General features: G+C 34.6%; 1 protein-coding gene across 2 annotated transcripts in view; it reads left to right on the top strand.

Moving 5' to 3' along the window:
• Nucleotides 1–18,254, top strand: part of LOC114335193 (uncharacterized) — a 402,998-nt gene that overhangs the window by 246,883 nt on the left and 137,861 nt on the right. The window contains exon 2 of one of the 2 annotated variants that reach the window (XM_028285384.2): nucleotides 9,778–9,873. The exons of the other annotated variant lie outside the window; for it this stretch is intronic. Within the exon in view, the coding sequence (XP_028141185.2) occupies nucleotides 9,778–9,873 (96 nt within the window). The remainder of the gene's footprint in view (nucleotides 1–9,777; nucleotides 9,874–18,254) is intronic. 2 annotated transcript variants of the gene reach the window in all.

The following is an 18,254-nucleotide window of genomic DNA, read 5'->3' as shown; positions in this document are numbered from 1 at the left end:
ATTTAATTGTTTTCTTTGAATTGCTGCATCATTTTTCACTTGTTAATTCTATAATCGTAGTAATCCTTTCACTCTTATTATTATCGTTTTCTAGTCTGTGGTCCCACAAACCGGTTTTTCACTACGTGTTCTCAAGTTTTCTTTTTTTTTATTATTTATATCTGGTGGTTTATATGTTCCAGATATTGTCTTAAGTGTTTTGAGTGAAGATCTCTTATTCTGGTTTCCTGTAGCAAATATACTTGAAATACTTCTTGCTTCACCGAAGCAAGAGTCCTTTGTGTTTTTCACCGACTTAAGTTAGTTAAATTATGCAAACCACTACATAGTGGTTTGAATGTAAGAGTATGTCAGTTCCGCGATACACTTGAATATTTCTACTTGGCTTTGTAATTTTATATATACTATTATGTAGCTTATTATCGATGTCCATCCTCGAGCACTTGATGATGAAAACGAAATCGAACAGCCGTCATATGAGGATTTTTTACGTGTGATAAGAAATCTAAAACAAAAAAAGCAGCAGTCTCAGATGAAATCCCAGATGAGCTAATAAAACGAGGCGGAGAAGAACTACAACGGAAAATATACGACCTAATAATAAGGATTTGGGAAGAAAAAATAATGCCCGAAGAATGGAAAACTGGATGAATATTTCCAATTCTAAAGAAACGGGACACCACAAAATGCAACAACTATAGGGAAGTAACACTGGTAAACAGCTGCTACAAAATATTGACATCACTAATCAGACAAAGACTCAAAATACATTGAAACTAAAATATGAGACTACCAGCAGGTATTAAGAGAGGGAAGGTCAACAATAGACGTAGTACACATAATCACACAGTCAATTGCGAAATGTTACGATCACGATATCGACTTACTTCTCATAGATTTCAAGCAAGTCTTTGAGAGCTTAACAAGACCCGACCTAATAGAAGACATGAAAAACCTAAATATCCCAATGAAACTTATAAAGCTAAAGAAAATGACAATGGAAGGATCAACTGCAATAATAATAAGAGATGACGGAATCACCAACTGGAGTACGACAAGGAGACTCTCTATCAACGTCACTATTTAATGTCGCTATAGAAGGAACAATAAGAGCTACAGAAATAAAAGGTACAGTTATAACATTGAAGTCACAACTTTTGGCGTATGCTGACGACATAGCATTGATTAGTAGAAACCTAAACAGTTTAGAGGAAGAATTTGCGAAGTTATGTAAGGAATCATCCAAAAGGGTTTTAGCAATAAATCAAACAAAACAAAATACTTACTATGCTCAAGAAAAAATCCAGTTAATATGACAAATTTAAATATTGGTGAATATGAGTTTGAGAAGATAGAACACTTTAAATATCTTGGGGTCTCAGTTAATAAAACTAATGATAGGAGCATAGTAATCAATGAAAGAATTCAGGCAGGAAACAGAACCTACTGGAAATACAACAACTTCCTCAAAGATAAGAAGCTTACTCAGAATACTAAACTGAAAATTTACAGAGCAGCAATTAGACCAGTAATCAAATATGGTGCTGAAGTAATGTGTCTGACACAGAAAGATGAAAAAAGATTGAGGATCCTTAAGAGAAAAATAATTCGGAGGAGAGCAGGCCCACTAAACTTAGGTAATATGTAATGAATTTAGAAAACTGATAAACCACGAAGTAAGAAAACTTTTCAAAGGAGAAGACATCGTCAGATTTATCAAGGCACAGAGACTCAGATGGATGGGACTTATAGAAAGGAGAAATCCAGAAGCCGTTATCAAGAAAATTACCAAATGGAGACCTGTATCAGGCAGACCACGAGGAAGACCCAAAACGGAGAAGAGAATACATCGTCAGATTTATCAAGGCACAGAGACTCAGATGGATGGGACCTATACAAAGGAGAAATCCAGAAGCCGTTATCAAGAAAATTACCAAATGGAGACCTGTATCAGGCAGACCACGAGGAAGATCCAAAACAAGATGGGAGAACCAGATAGTCGAGGACCTTAAGATGGGAGTTAGAGAATGGGTAAAATGGAGAAAAATTGTAGAATATGCCAAGCCTCACAACCAATTGTAAAACCAAATCGTTGATGAGGACTGATTCCATGCGACAAATGAATCGGAAAAGCCCAAATAGGGCGGCAATCGCCCCGCTATAAGTGTATACAAGAATGTTGTAGATGCCATGATGATGGCCATACTTATAAATATCTTTATGTCTCAGGAATGTGTTCGTAATTTTCAATTTGCGCTCGATATCGAGGTGTTCAAATTCATGTCCGCCGTCATTTAAATAATAAATGTTAGAAGCAAGCTCTAGAATAAACTTCTAAAACTTGCATCTTGATTGTTTTGCGCATTTATTAACACTTTTAGTTGTAAAGTTGTTCTTCCTTTTTTTAAGTTTTAAGTTTACAGTTTTGGTAAAACAAAGTTTTTTTGAGTTTTTTGATATAATATACAAAGTTAACTCTGCATAAATATTAAATGTTTGCGTTTGAGTTCCAACTGGTAGAGGAATGATTGTTTTTTGTCCATCTTGGTATAATCGGCTAATCGGATTAGCTTATCTGAGAGTCATGAATTATAATTGGTAAAATTAAAGTACAAACTACACATAAAAATATCTAATCTTCTATCGAATCTTCTTCTTCTTTCAGAGCTGTGACAAGATTTAGGCGTTTCTGGTCTTCATGATAATTAATGAAAAGTCAAAATTGACAAATATTTCGTAGAGAGGGATAGATTTTACCAACAAGTCCTCTCTTTCCTCCACTATATTTAAGGTACTTAATTCTTAATTGTAAGTTTGGCTGAGAATTGCAAAGTAACGCTCTAAGTTTCAGAAATTATTTTTTTTTTTCATTTGTATATGAGTTTTATTTTTATTATAAGGACTTAGTGTATTATCTATCCAGCATCCTAATGATTTAGAATGGTTAAATTTTGTAATTGAAGTATGTATTGTTGGCAATTACTTTCATAGTGTCAACGTCTTTTCTGTTAACCATAAGTAGCTTTGTCTTTAATGTGTTAGTGACCAAGTAAATAAGGAATAAAAGATCTCCCATACTTTCAGTCATGATATTTTTGTCATTCTTGCATGTGCCTTATATGCACTTCCAACGATTCTTTGAGTATTATTTACTAATCCAGGTTAAACAAAAATAGGAACAACACACAAACTTGCCAACTGCCCTTTTTCAAGTGTTACATATTTATTTATTTCGGTCACTGTATATATTCAAACAACCTATAGTGCGGGACCATATTAAACGTTTTTTTACTATTTAATCATCATCATCATTGGCTTTACAGCCCTTGATGAGTCTTGGCCTGGTTTAGAATCACCTTCCATTCCTTCCTATCCTTTGCCTTGGTTTTCAAATTTCGTATTCTTAACACTCATAAATCGTCTTCCACGAGGTCCTTAAGGGTCGATTTCTCATACCTGCGTTAATCTATGGTTCAGTTGAACCGGGTTCACGGGTGATCTCCGGTTCTGTTTGGAATGCATTTCTCATTGCGCGTTCATGTCAGTGCTCGTTCTACAGCTTTCGAGAAATGCCAATAGATGGCAAAAGGTAAAAAACTGTCGCCATTTTGAACTACCTTTTTTATGCTGTTTTTGAATAAAGTTAAATTTAAGTATTTATAGTCAAATAGTCATTTTAATAATTATAAATAAATATTATAAAAACACAAATAATGTTATCGTTTATCGTTAGGCTTAATATAATAAAATAGGATATATTTATATTATGACAGCGTTTCGTGTTAATACAACGCATGCGTAGTCCATGAAATCATCTGAACTGAGTTCTGAAATCTTTGAACGGCCGAATTCCACCGTTCAAGCATCGTTTAAGTTTAAACTGCCATCGGTTGATCGGGAATTGAGAAAGACGATTTTGACTTTAAACTGACGTTTACTAGAAGTTCAGGTTAAACTGGAGTTGAACTCGATATGAGAAATTGGCCCTAAATCGTACTCTGGGCCTGCCTCTTTTCCTCACTCCATTCTGTCTTTGATTATAGACGGCTCCATCTCGTGCATTCTCTCTAAGTGGATCTCTGTTTATTTTGATGGATCTACCAATACTAGGTTAAACATAAAGATGTTAAAGCTCAAAATTATAGCCACTACGCAATAATCCGTTCTTCTGCACGCGGATATGTCTGAGGATTTTACGTTCAAAACAGCCTAAACGTTCTTCATCGCTTTTTGTCATCGTCCACGTTTCTGACGCGTGAGGACGGGCTTGATAGGAGTTATTTCTAGCAATATTTTCTTTCTTTTTGTAGCTATGTTTGATCTTAGAAGATTCTTTTTTCCATAGTATGCTCTATTTGCTAGATATACGTCTGTTGATTTCTGCAGTTATTGTGTTACTTTGGTTGATTTGTGAGCCTAAGTATATGAATCCTCTTATTCCTTCGAAAGTATATAATATGTTACAACCGTTAGATCTTCGGGTTTTGTTAGTTGCTTATTGTTTGTATTGTTACCGGTATTAACGTGTAGCCCCATATCTTTTGTTACTGCTTCCAAAGCCGTGAACGATTGAACCAGGTCCGCCTTTCTTCCTGCTATGATATTGATGCCATACGCTTACGCTAGTATTTGTAAACTCATATTAATAATAGTTCCTCTCGATATTATTCCTTATTATCTAAAAGATATTCTTTAAAATATTTCTCTGGGGCAATGTTGAATAGGAGGCACGATCACTATCTTTCGTCAAAGTCCTATTTATGTCTGATTAAATCATGTTCTTGATACTCCGTTCTGCACTCTAACCTTACACTCGACTGTTGAGCAGGTCTCTTTCACCAATTTGACTAAGTGTATGAAGATATTGAATTCTACTTTTATATTTAAAGCAGAAGTAAATTGGTTTCTCTACTTTGTTTGATCTTTGGGGTAATGTTAACATTGAGAACAAAGATTCTCTCAGTCCTAGTCTCTTTCCGAAACCGAGTTGTTTGTTTCTCATTACAGTGGAACCCCGATAAGTCGGCCCCCGATAACCCGGAAGTCCGGCTAGCCCGGACCAATTTTCATCAGATAAACATTTTGATTTTCAGTACATATTTTGTATTTTGACAATTACACCCGTTCTGTGCGTCGAAATGTTAATATAAAATTATTTTTTCAATTTAATTGTGGCTTATTTCCCATCAAAATAGTTAATTATCAGATAAACATTTCAACAATAAAAATGTATGTTGTAATATAATATTTGAGAGATAATGTGTATTTGTGTAATTTGAACTATACTATACGATAGTAAAAATAACTCATGTCACAAGCCGGCAGAAACAACAGGCACCTGTGTGTAGTATTCCATTATTTTTTATTTCAAACTCTGTTAGCATTGTTTAAGAAAGACTATTTATAAATTTATTTTTTAATCAATGGTCTTAGTTTTCACTGTTCTTAATACATAATAACAAAACATCGTTCCGATTGTGACTGTATGAATGCAGTATTGTATTGTTCGCTTCCGTTTGCTTAGGTTTGTGTTTGCGTGTTTTTAGTAATTTAGATGTGTAGGTACTGTGCATATTTATATATATTTCATGTTATTTCAATTCTAACGGAGTTTATTTGTAAGTATACCGTATTTTATTAATTTTTACCATATTCTCCGGCTAACCCGGATTTTCGATAACCCGGATCGGCCGCGGTCCCGATTAATCCGAGTTATCGAGGTTCCACTGTATTTATTCTTAACATATTTGTAATTATATTGAAAATTACTTTAAATCGCAATATAAAGTGACTTTTAGCACTAATTAGTGTGAAGTTTTACATGATGATATTACTAGTAGTCCAGAAAGCCACTGCGCATCCGCTAGAAAAAATATTCTAATTCGGATTTTTTGCACAATCTTACTCAAAAAGGACTCCTTTTAATAAATTTGCATGTTGCCAGGACCAAAAAGTGGTCAAAAATTTTTTAAACGTTTTTTTTTGTTTTTATCCTAAAATTATTTTTTTTGCATGGAAAAAAGTTTTTTTAGGTTTTTTGGATCATTACAAACAGAAAAGGTCTTTAGTAACTTTTCTCTAAAAATGATAGTTTTTGACATATAAGCGATTAAAAATTGAAAAATTGCGAAATCGGCCATTTTTAACCCTCAAAAACTATGTGAAAAACTGAAAATTTCAATGTTGCCAAGGTAGGTAGATATTCTTTAAACATCGATTGATGAAATCCCGAAGAGGTTTTTGCAATACAATATTCAAAACTCATTTGTTTTTTAAATGCTAATCAAGCGTGCGCGACACTATTTTCCACCGACAGTATGGTGCAAATGAAAGGAATAAATTCGTTGATTAATCGATGATTTTTTTAAATAAGAATAGGGGTCATGTGCTAGCTCATTTGAAAGGTTCTTCAATTCTCTATTCAGTAATGTAAACATTTACATAATTATTTATACAGGGTGTCCTTCTACTTCTTTTTTTGTCAAATAATTTAATTTAATAAAAATTTTTTGGACACCCTGCATAAATAATTATGTAAATGTTTATATTACTGAATAGAGAATTGAAGAACTTTTCAAATGAGCTAGCACATGACCCCTATTCTCATTTAAAAAAATCATCGATTACGTCATCACGTCCAGATGGATGACGTCACTAGTATACCATATATGCCACAATATCATAACTTAAAAATAAAAATCGACCTGTTTCGGTATTTTCCCTTAAAGTCGCCGATTTACGAAATAACGAATATATTCCTTTCATTTGCACCATACTGTCGGTGGAAAATAGTGTCGCACACGCTTGATTAGCAATTAAAAAACAAAGGAGTTTTGAATATTGTATTGCAAAAAACTCTTCGGGATTTCATCAATCGATGTTTAAAGAATATCTATCTACCTTGGCAACATTGAAATTTTCAGTTTTTCACATAGTTTTTGAGGGTCAAAAATGGCCGATTTCGCAATTTTTCAATTTTTAATCGCTTATATGTCAAAAACTATCATTTTTAGAGAAAAGTCACTAAAGACCTTTTCTGTTTGGAATGATCCGAAAAACCTAAAAAAACTTTTTCCATGCAATAAAAATAATTTTAGGAAAAAAACAAAAAAAAACGTTTAAAAAATTTTTGACCACCTTTTGGTCCTGGCAACATGCAAATTTGTTAAAAGGAGTCCTTTTTGAGTAAGATTGTGCAAAAAATCCGAATTAGAATATTTTTCCTAGCGGATGCGCAGTGGCTTTCTGGACTATAGGTTTTTTGGAAGTGGGATAAATATGTATTAAGCAGCGTTTAGACGCCGCGATAAATGCGAGCAATTTATTGTGACGATAAATTGCTACAATTTATTGATTTTTTTAAGCTTGTTTAGACGCTGCGATATATTGTCGCGATTGATTATAAATTGAAACAACTCGATCGATACAATAAATTGCTCGCATTTATCGCAGCGACTAAACCAGCGATAAATCACTGCGATGAACCGTTTACACACTAACGATAAATTGAAACAACTCGATTGTTACGATAACTCGCATTTATCGCGCTTCTAAACGCTGCCTTAGACTACAACTATATTTGTGGAATTATTTTAGTTTCGTTAATGTAGGTATTTATATGTATATGTTTGTAAACTGTGAGTTAGATTATATCTGGGTATTATTAAATCGTAATGACATCTAAATATTTTTTTTTAATTTATATATTATGTAAATACGGCTTTGCTGGGATATTTTAAACGTAATGGAGAGATTTTATTTATTACGAGGTGTGGCAAAGAAATTTCGGAAATTGAATTACCTATCCTATAACTTGCTGGCAATACTGCTCTATTCGTAAATATACGTCTAGAAACGGAAACCTTCATTCCAGTTCTAGTCAAAATTTGAATTTCGTAGTGTATTTGTTTTGTGTTTTATGCCTATTTTTCGAAAGAAAAATTTTGAGTAGCGTCGTGAAAATGATTGACTTGCATTACAAGCCGTGTATTGTGATCCAATTTTTAGTGAAATCGGACAAAAAACTCTTTAGAATTCTCCATAAAGTGCAGATGGTATACGAAAACTAGTGCATTTTGAAAACAAGCGTGTTTCAGTGAGCGAAGCAAATTCGCATGCAGGAACTCTCATTAGCTTTTTGTGCTAATGCGAATATCTACTATCTGCGCAGGCTGATTACATATATGTAGACTTTAAAATCAACAAAAAAGGCATTAGCAAGATGTAAAAATACATGAAAAATCATTACCTAAGCTAATATGTAAGCAAATTTGGTAGCAAAGAGTACCAATGGTACTATCGACCATATATGATATTTTTACTTTACTCTAAGGCAGCTGCTTGAAAAAGGATGAAAATTCAATAAAATTATTCATAATCCCTACGTAGATTTCCGAAAATCGTACTATAGAATTAAAAGGGATCAGATGGAGAATGCAATGGCAGAACTTTTAGTTCCAAAAAATGTATCCATCTCGTTAAGATATGGGTAAGTGACTGTTTGTAGATCCAGAGTATGAATAGGTAACAAACTCTCAAAATCGTTTGGAATAAGTAGTAGCCTGAAAAGAGACGAGATGTCACCTGTTCTTTTTAATATATTCCTGGAGAAAGTAGTAAGAACAGCACAAATTAGAAGAGAACTGCTGACAGTTAATAGACCAAAATTACTACTAGCATACGCAGATAATATTGACATTGTAGGAAACATAGTAACCAACGTGAAGGAGACTTTCAATAAATTAAAGCTAGAGGCAAAAAAACTGGTCAATAAAGATGATTAAAAAAAGGGTAAATGAAGAGAAATATATGTGCATTAACCGAAAAAAGAGACGAGATAAAATAGGACAAAATGTTACATATAACTTTGAAAAGGAAAAGGCGGAAGACATAAAAGGAAGAATTCAGGCAGAAAACAGATTATATATATAGCCTCCAGAAAACTCTTAAATCCAAGAGCCTAACACGAACATAAAAAATACAAAACAATCCAGGACATACAAAACAATGATTAAACTGGTGCTCATGTATGGGTGGGAGACGTGGACGCGCTGATGAAATCAATGGAAAGAAAACTAAGATATTTTGGAAAAATCTTTGGACCTTATCACGACCCGAATACTAATCAATATCGAATGAGAACAAATGTCGAAGTCAAACAGATGTATAGGGCTAGCGACGTAGTCCAAGAGTTTAAATCCTAACGTCTCTAAGATGCACAGGCCATGTCCATAAGCTCCCCACAATAATCGCCTGGCCAAGTTAATCTAGGAGGAAGCCCCGACAGGAAGAAGGACCTTATAACGTTCACAAATGCGAGGGATATTGTTAGGTTTAAGAACAATTGGGCTACCCACTGATCCAACTATCATGGATAACTGTTCGAGATGGAAGCGAGTTGTGCAGTCAGCCAAGAACAACCCCGGGTTTTGCTACCAGAAAAAGTACCAATTGTTCCTCCAATCACGGGAGCAGCGTTGGAAACGTTGTGTTAAGACAGTTAGAGCGAGACTATTGTAAATATTAAGAATAAAATTTTACTCTTGATTTATTTGCTTGTCTTTTATTGCCCAATTCCGGAACTTAGTTGCCACACCTCGTATGTATTTATGTGATTAAGTTTGTAAATTTAAACAGTAAAATAATACATCCAATTTATTAAAAGTGATCTAAGGATCTTCTCGGTGGGATACCAATTTAAAAAAATCTCTTGCTATAAGCTATTTTGCATATCGTACCACATTGTATATAGTCTGCACAATGCTGTATATATTTCAGATCTGGCGATGTATCCTCCTGCCCCGCCGAGTTATACTCGTCTGTATCAGTACCACTGCTATCCGCCGGGGTACTACTCGACACGGTACCTACCAGGTCTGTAACATATGCATGTTCATTGTTATGCATGAACCACCTACTTTTTATCAGTTCCATTTGTTATTGCACGCTTTAACTCTATTTGTACATAGTAGATTTATCTTGCAGCGATTTTCAGTAAGTTGCACCGTTGCTCAATACGTGAAATCAAATATAGTCTTGGTATTAATTCGACCAAAATTCGAATTAATTTATTTTACAGGCGTTTGTAAGACCACCTAGACCACCTCTACAAGTTATTCACAAGAATAATAACAAATAGACTGGAAACAAAATTGGATTTTTACCAACCTAGAGAACAGGCGGGTTTTAGGAAAAACTTTGGCACTAACGACCACATACACTGCATAAAAGGAATTATAGAAAAATCTATCGAATACAACCGACCATTGGTCCTGGCTTTCGTAGACTTTCGCAAAGCATTTGATACGATAGAAATTAAGAGCATAATGAGAGCATTGGAGGAAAGTCGTAGAGATTATCGGTACTCCAAACTGATAGCGAACAGATACAATAATGCAACCATGAACGTCCGACTACACAAAGAAACCAAATCTATAAAAATCAAAAGAGGAATTAGACAGGGAGACACGTAATCTCCCAAACTCTTTACGGCAGTACTTGAACATGCTTTCAAACAATTGGAGTGGGACGCCAAAGGAATAAATATCGACGGTGAAAGGCTCTCCCACCTACGATTCGCAGACGACATAGTTCTTATAACCGACAACTTAAAAGAGATTAGAACTATGCTTACTGAGTTAGATGCCGCGTGTAAAAAAGTTGGTTTAAACATAAATTTTGGAAAGACACAATACATGACAAACCTGGTACCAAGCGAAACTCCAAAAGTTGACGTCAACGAAATAAATATTCCATACTAAATATTAATACTTAGGGCATGAAATCCAAATTGCCAGGAACAATGAAACTGCTGAATTACAGAGAAGGGTCACCTTAGCATGGGGCGCATATGGAGCTCTATCAGACATCTTCAAGAGCAACTTGCAAAATGATTTGAAAAGGAAGACGTTCAACCAATGTGTGCTTCCAGTCATGACTTAAGGTGCCGAAACATTATCGTTAACCCAGGCCACAGCAACGAAACTTAGAGTGGCCCAAAGAAGAATGGAACGGTCACTACTTGCACTGACTCTCAGAGATAGGGTCAGAAACGAAGAAATTAGAAGAAGGACAGGCGTCACAAATGTCATAGAGCGAGTATCATGGCTGAAGTGGAATTGGGCGGACCATGTAGCCAGAATGAAGGACGGGAGGTGGACCCAAAAAATTACAGAGTGGAGACCAAGAGAAGACAGAAGAAGTAGAGGTAGACCACCTACACGATGGACAGACGACGTCAAAAGGATTGCTGGGAATTGGTTGCACAAAGCCCAAGACCGACAAAACTGGAAGAAATTAGGGGAGGTCTATGTTCAAATTTGGATGCAGAAGGCTGGATGATGATGATGATGTAAGACCACAGGTGTTGACATATAAACAAAGCATATAAAAAAGAGACAATAGAACCAAGAGATGGAACAAAATTCCGAAAGAATGGCTAATAGCTGAGTTCATCCTAATACCTAAAAAATCCAACGCAATGAAATTTGAGGAATATAGAACGATCAGTTTGATGAACCATGTTTTAAAAGTTTTCTTGCGAGTGAACATGAACGTGTCTACAAAAAACTAGACGATAGTATAACTAGACAATAAAAAACCAACTTAGACCAGGCTGTATCGTCGCCCCCGCTAGCGGAATTATTCCGATTCGATTTTTTTGCACAAACTTACTCAAAACGAGGTCCACATAACATATCCACAGGGTACCGGGCGGTGCCGTGGTCGAAAAATTTTTTAAACAATTTTTTTTAAACAAATTCGCAAAAATAAATTTTTCATTTCGAACAATTTTTTTTAGATAATTTGGGTCATTCTGACCAAAAAAAGGTCTCCTGTCATTTTTCTCTAAAATTGATTTTTGTCGAGTTATATGCGATTAAAAATTTGAAAAATGCGAAAATGGCCATTTTCTAGGCTTAATAACTCGATTAAAAATTATTATTATGAAATTCAAAAAGTGACCAAATCAAGTTTCAACCCCCTTTTTCAAGGTCCTGAAGAGAATCTTGGCATTATTTTATTACAAAGCTGCTATTTTTAATTATTAACAATTAGCGCTATAGTCCAACTGTACGGCCCCCGTTAGCGAAACTATTTCTTTTAGATTTTTTTGCACAAACTTATTCAAAAAGAGGTCCTTATAACACAACCCCAGGGTGCCGGGAGGTGCCGTGGTCGAAAAATTGTTAAAAAATTTTTTTTTAAACAAATTCACAAGAATAATTTTTTCATTGCGAACGATGTTTTTTTAGATAATTTGGGTTATTCTGGGTAAAAAAAGGTCTCTTGTGATTTTTCTCTAACATTGATTGTTGTCGAGTTATATGGTCATTTTCGCTTTTTTCAAATTTTAAATCGCATATAACTCGACAACAATCAATTTTAGAGAAAAGTCACAAGAAACCTCTTTTGCTCAGAATGTCCCAAATTATCTAAAAAAAATTGTTCGAAGTAAAAAAATTATTTTTGTGAATTTGTTTAAAAAAAATTGTTTAAACAATTTTTCGACCACGGCACCGCCCGGCACTCTGTGGATATGTTATAAGGACCTATTTTTGAGTAAGTTTGTGCAAAAAAATCGAATCGGAATAATTTCACTAACGGGGGCCACGATACATCCTGCAGTATAGCGCTAATTGTTAATAATTAAAAATAACAGCTTTGTAATAAAATAATGACAAAAATCTCTTCAGGGCCTTCAAGAAGGTGTTTGAAACTTGATTTGGTCACTTTTTGAATTTCATATTAATAATTTTTAATCGAGTTATTAAGCCTTAAAAATGGCCATTTCGCGTTTTTTAAATCCTTAATCGCATATAATTCGACAACAATGAATTTTAGAGAAAAATGACAAGAGACCTTTTTTGCTCAGAATGACCCAAATTATCTAAAAAGAATTGTTCGAAGTAAAAAAATTATTTTGTGAATTTGTTTAAAAAAAATTGTTTTAACAATTTTTCGACCACGGCACCGCCCGGCACTCTGTGGATATGTTATAAGGACCTATTTTTGAGTAAGTTTGTGCAAAAAAATCGAATCAGAATAATTTCGCTAGCGAGGGCGACGATATATCCTGGACTATAGCGCTAATTGTTAAGAATTAAAAATAACAGCTTTGTAATAAAATAATGACAAAAATCTCTTCAGGACCTTCAAGAAGGCGTTTGAGACTTGATTTGGTCACTTTTTGAATTTCATATTAATAATTTTTAATCGAGTTATTAAGCCTTAAAAATGGCCATTTTCGCATTTTTTAAATTTTTAATCGCATATAATTCGACAACTATGAATTTTAGAGATAAACGACAAGAGACCTTTTTTGCTCAGAATGACCCAAATTATCTAAAACAAAATTGTTCGAAATGATTAAATTATTTTTGTGAATTTGTTTAAAAAAAATTGTTTAAACAATTTTTCGACCACGGCACCGCCCGGCACCCTATGGATATGTTATAAGGACCTCTTTTTGAGTAAGTTTGTGTTAAAAAAATCGAATTAGAATAATTTCGCTAGCGGGGGCGACGATACAGTCCGGTCTAACTGGAACTTAGAAAAGGCTTTGGCACTGTAGAGGCAATATTTACTATACAAATACTCACAGAACGGTGTCGAGATGTCAACTGTGACGTATTCGTATATCTAGTTGACTTTGAAAAAGCCTTCGACAAAATACACCAGAGAAAGTTTGCAAACATATTACGGAACACATAAATAGATGATCACAATGTGAGAATAATTACAAATGTATACCGATATCCGAAAGCCATATTTCGAGTAGACCAACAAAAATATAAAAATATTCTAATAAGGAGAGGAGTGCGACGAGACTGGGTACCATCTAATCTATTTTTTAATATGTGCTCAGAAGAGAGGTTTAGAGAGGCACTAGAAGACATCAATGAAAGTATATCAATTAACGGAACACTAGTGAATAATCTCAGATACGCGGACGATACAATACTCCTTTCAGACAGCAGAGAAGGGCTGCAAAGTACCCCGCACAAACCTTATGGAAATTAGGTCCCAGTGGATTTTGTTCATACTTTGGGAAAATACCCTTTGAAGCATCCTGATAAAAAGTTATCTTAGGCATAACTCAATCGTATAAAGAATTTTCAAGATATTGAGGAACAAACTCGGAAAATTATAAGATTTACTGGATATTCCAATTCCCTGAGTTACTGGTTATGTGGCAACATGTAGAAGTTTGGATTAAGGAAAAGTACTAGTAGTCTAGGATTTTTCCTGGCTATCCAATGGTGACCTTTACTTTGACCTTGACCTTCAACAGACGTCATCTTCTAGAGTTTCGAGGGTTTTCGGCATTAAATTGATATAAACAGATTACTCATGGGTTTTTGGGATCGCTAAACACGAATATGCCATCAGAATTGACCTCTAAAGGACTTGATGGCCAGGTTTACTGCAAGGGACGTCATCTTCTATAGTTTCAATGGTTTTTGGCATTTAATTGATGCAAATTAATTACTGGAGGGTTTTTTGAGGTCACTAAACACGAATATGCCACCAAAACCGACTCCCGGAGCACCTGGTTTCCAAGGTCAATGAAAGGCGCTCCTGGAGTTTCGAGGGTCTTTGGTACTACATTAATGCAACCGGATTAGTTATAGGTTTTTGGGGTTGCTGAACACGAATGCGTGATCAGCACAGACACAGGAGCACCTGGTGCCTAAGACAGGTTATCTTCTGGAGTTAAAAACCTAAGAGTAATCCATTTGATTCCTCCATTTGATTCCTTCATTTAATTTCTCCGAAACTCCAGAAGATAACCTGTCTTAGGCACCAGGTGCCCCTGTGTCTGTGCTGATCACGCATTCGTGTTCAGCAACCCCAAAAACCTATAACTAATCCGTTTGCATTAATGTAGTACCAAAGACCCTCGAAACTCCAGGAGCGCCTTTCATTGACCTTGGAAACCAGGTGCTCCGGGAGTCGGTTCTGGTGGCATATTCGTGTTTAGTGACCTCCAAAAACCCTCCAGTAATTCATTTGCATCAATTAAATGCCAAAAACCATGGAAACTCTAGAAGATGACGTCCCTTGCAGTAAACCTGGCCATCACGTCCTTTGGAGGTCAATTCTGATGGCATATTCGTGTTTAGCGATCCCAAAAACCCATAAGTAATCTGTTTATATCAATATAATGCCGAAAACCCTCGAAACTCTAGAAGATGACGTCTGTTGAAGGTCAAGGTCAAAGTAAAGGTTGGATAGCCAGGAAAAAATCCAGAAAAAGTATTGGATAGCCAGGAAAAAATCCTAGACTACTAGTACTTTTCCTTGATCCAATCTTGTACATGTTGCCAGATAACCAGTAACTCAGGGAATTGGAATACCCAGTAAATCTTACAATTTTCCGAGTTTGTGCCTCTATATCTTGAAAATCCTTCATACGATTGAGTTGTGCCCATGAGAACTTTTTATCAGGATGCTTTAAAGAGTATTTTTCCAAAGTATGAACGAAATCCACTGGGACCTAATTTCCATAAGGTTTGTGCGGGGTACTTTTCGTTGATCGCACTACGCAATACTGCAAGAGGTATAAAATGAAACTAAGCACAAAATAAAACTAACATGATTGTCAGTAAGAATAAGATCGAAGACGAAACTATCTAAGTAAAGGAAAAGCTTTAGGGATAGTACCCAGATACAATTATTTGGGATGTGAGCTAAATGAACAATGGGACCGCCGCGTTGAAATATAATGACGCATTGAGATGGCCAAAAGCGCTTTCAATAAGATGAAAACTGTATTATGCAATAAAAAAACTGTGAATAGAAATAAGAACTAGAGTATTGAGATGTCACGAATTATTTGTCCTTCTATATGAGGTTGAAGCCTGGATAATTATGGACGCAACTGAAAAAGGACTTGCCAGCATTGAGATGTGGTGTTATCGAAGAATGTGGAAAATATCGTGGGCACAGCATGTAATAAACACGGAAATATTAAGAAAGATAAAAAAAAGAAATACTCAACACTATGTAGGAAAGAAAAGTGAGCTACTTCGGTCACATACTAAGAAATGAAAAATATGAGTTGATGTGATTGGTTATAAAAGGGAAAATGGAAGGAAAAAGAGGACCAGGGTGACAAAGCACGTTTTATTTTGAAAGATTTAAATCAGTGGAGTGGAAAAACAACAATAGATCTCCCCAGAACCTTTGCAGGCAGAGTAAAATGAGCCATATTGATCGCCTGAAGCTATTTCCTTACGACATTTTTATAATTAGCTATTTTGATTGGGGAATAAGCCACAATTAAATTGAAAAACTAATTTTATTAACGTTTCGACGCTCAAATCGGATGTCGTTGTGAAAATACATAATATCAGTAATATTTTGTATTTTGACAAGGACATCCGATTTGGGCGTCGAAAAGTTAATAAATTTCAGGGGCGTCATTTGACATGGTCAGGGGGCATTTGCCCCCCCTGACCCTGAAAATGACTCAAATTTACAAAAAATACATCAACTTTATTACTTATAGTATTGTATAATGTATTGTAGATACAGGGTGTAACGAAAATACAGGTCATAAATTAAATCACATATTCCGAGACCAAAAATAGTTCGAATGAAGCTAATTTACCTTAGTACAAATATGCACATAAAAAAGTTACAGCCCTTTGAAGTTACAAAAGGAAAATCGATTTTTTCGAATATATCGAAAACTATTAGAGATTTTTTATTGAAAATGGACATGTGGCATTCTTATGGCAGGAACATCTTAAAAAAGAATTATAGTGAAATTTGTGCACCCCATAAAAATTTTATGGTTTTGTTCCCTTAAACCCCCCCAAACTTTTGTGTAAGTTCCAATTAAATTATTATTGTGGTACCATTAGTTAAATTCAATATTTCTAAAACTTTTTTGCCTCTTGGTATTTTTTCGATAAATCAGTTTTTATCCAGTTGCGGCTTCTTTTTTAATATGTTTACATAAAAATTTTATGGGGGTTTTGTTCCTTTAAACCCCCCAAATGTTTGTGTATGTTCCAATTAAACTTTTACTGCAGCACCATTAGTTAAAAAGAGTGTTTTTAAAACTTTTTTCTCTCTTTGTATTTTTTCGAGAAGGCACTTTTTATCGAGATATTACCTCTTTTTTAATATGGTTCAAAATATACCTAAAAATGTAAATCTTAAATAAATTTTCATTTTATTACCAAGTCTCCATAATCGTACTTAGCCATATACAAAATGTGGTGGATTTGACAAATATTCAAAATATCTCGATAAAAACTGACTTTTCGAAAAATTACTAGGAGGAAAAAAAGTTTTTAAAACATTGTGTTTAACTAATGGTACTACAATAATATTTAAATTAGAACGTACACAAAAGTTTGGGGGGGTTTAAAGGAACAAAACCCCCATAAAATTTTTATTGGGTGTCCAAATGTCACTATAATTTTTGCTTAACATACTACTACTATAAGAATGCCACATGTCTATTTTCAATAAAAGATCTCTAATAGTTTTCGATATATTGGAAAAAATCGATTGTCATTTTGTAACTTCAAAGGGCTGTAACTTTTTTTATGAGCACATTTGTACTAAGGTAAGTTAGGTTCAATCGAACTATTTTTGGTCCCAGAATATGCGATTAAATTTATGACCGGTATTTTTGTTACACCCTGTATAATACTTGCCCCCCCCCTCCAATTCAAATTTCAAATGACGCCCCTGATAAAACTAGTTTTTCAATTTAATTGTGGCTTATCTTTCAATCAAAATAGTTAATAATGATCGCTAACGTCCTTAAAGGATTCGGTACATAAATATGCAGATAAAAAAGAGTTCCGAAGCTATTTTCTTGTCGCATTTTAATATTATTTATTATTTTTAAGGTGATACAGTAGCGATCAACAGGTAGCCAAAACGCGTTCCAAGATTGCGGCCGTAATTTTGAATATTTTTTCGAGATATTTGGCACACGTATTCGTAATATAATAAAGAATGGCGGTACAGAGCCCAATTTGAAAAATATATTAATATGTGGAAATCACTCTGTAATTACATACAATATTAAAAAAACGAGCCTGTACCGCCATTAAGAAGAACAAAAAAATACACTTTCTTCAAATAAACTGTTTTATCCGATGCCTAGATTTTGTGTCATTTTGGAACTACTAATGAAATAAAAAATTTTAGTAGTTCCAAAATGACACAAAATCTAGGCATCGGATAAAAAAGTTTATTTGAAGAAAGTGTATTTTTTTGTTCTTCTT

This window comes from Diabrotica virgifera, chromosome 4 (assembly GCF_917563875.1).
Source record: "Diabrotica virgifera virgifera chromosome 4, PGI_DIABVI_V3a".
NCBI lineage: Eukaryota > Metazoa > Arthropoda > Insecta > Coleoptera > Chrysomelidae > Diabrotica > Diabrotica virgifera.
The sequence above is the reverse complement of the archived record's forward strand: the minus strand, read 5'-3'. Positions and strand labels throughout refer to the sequence as shown.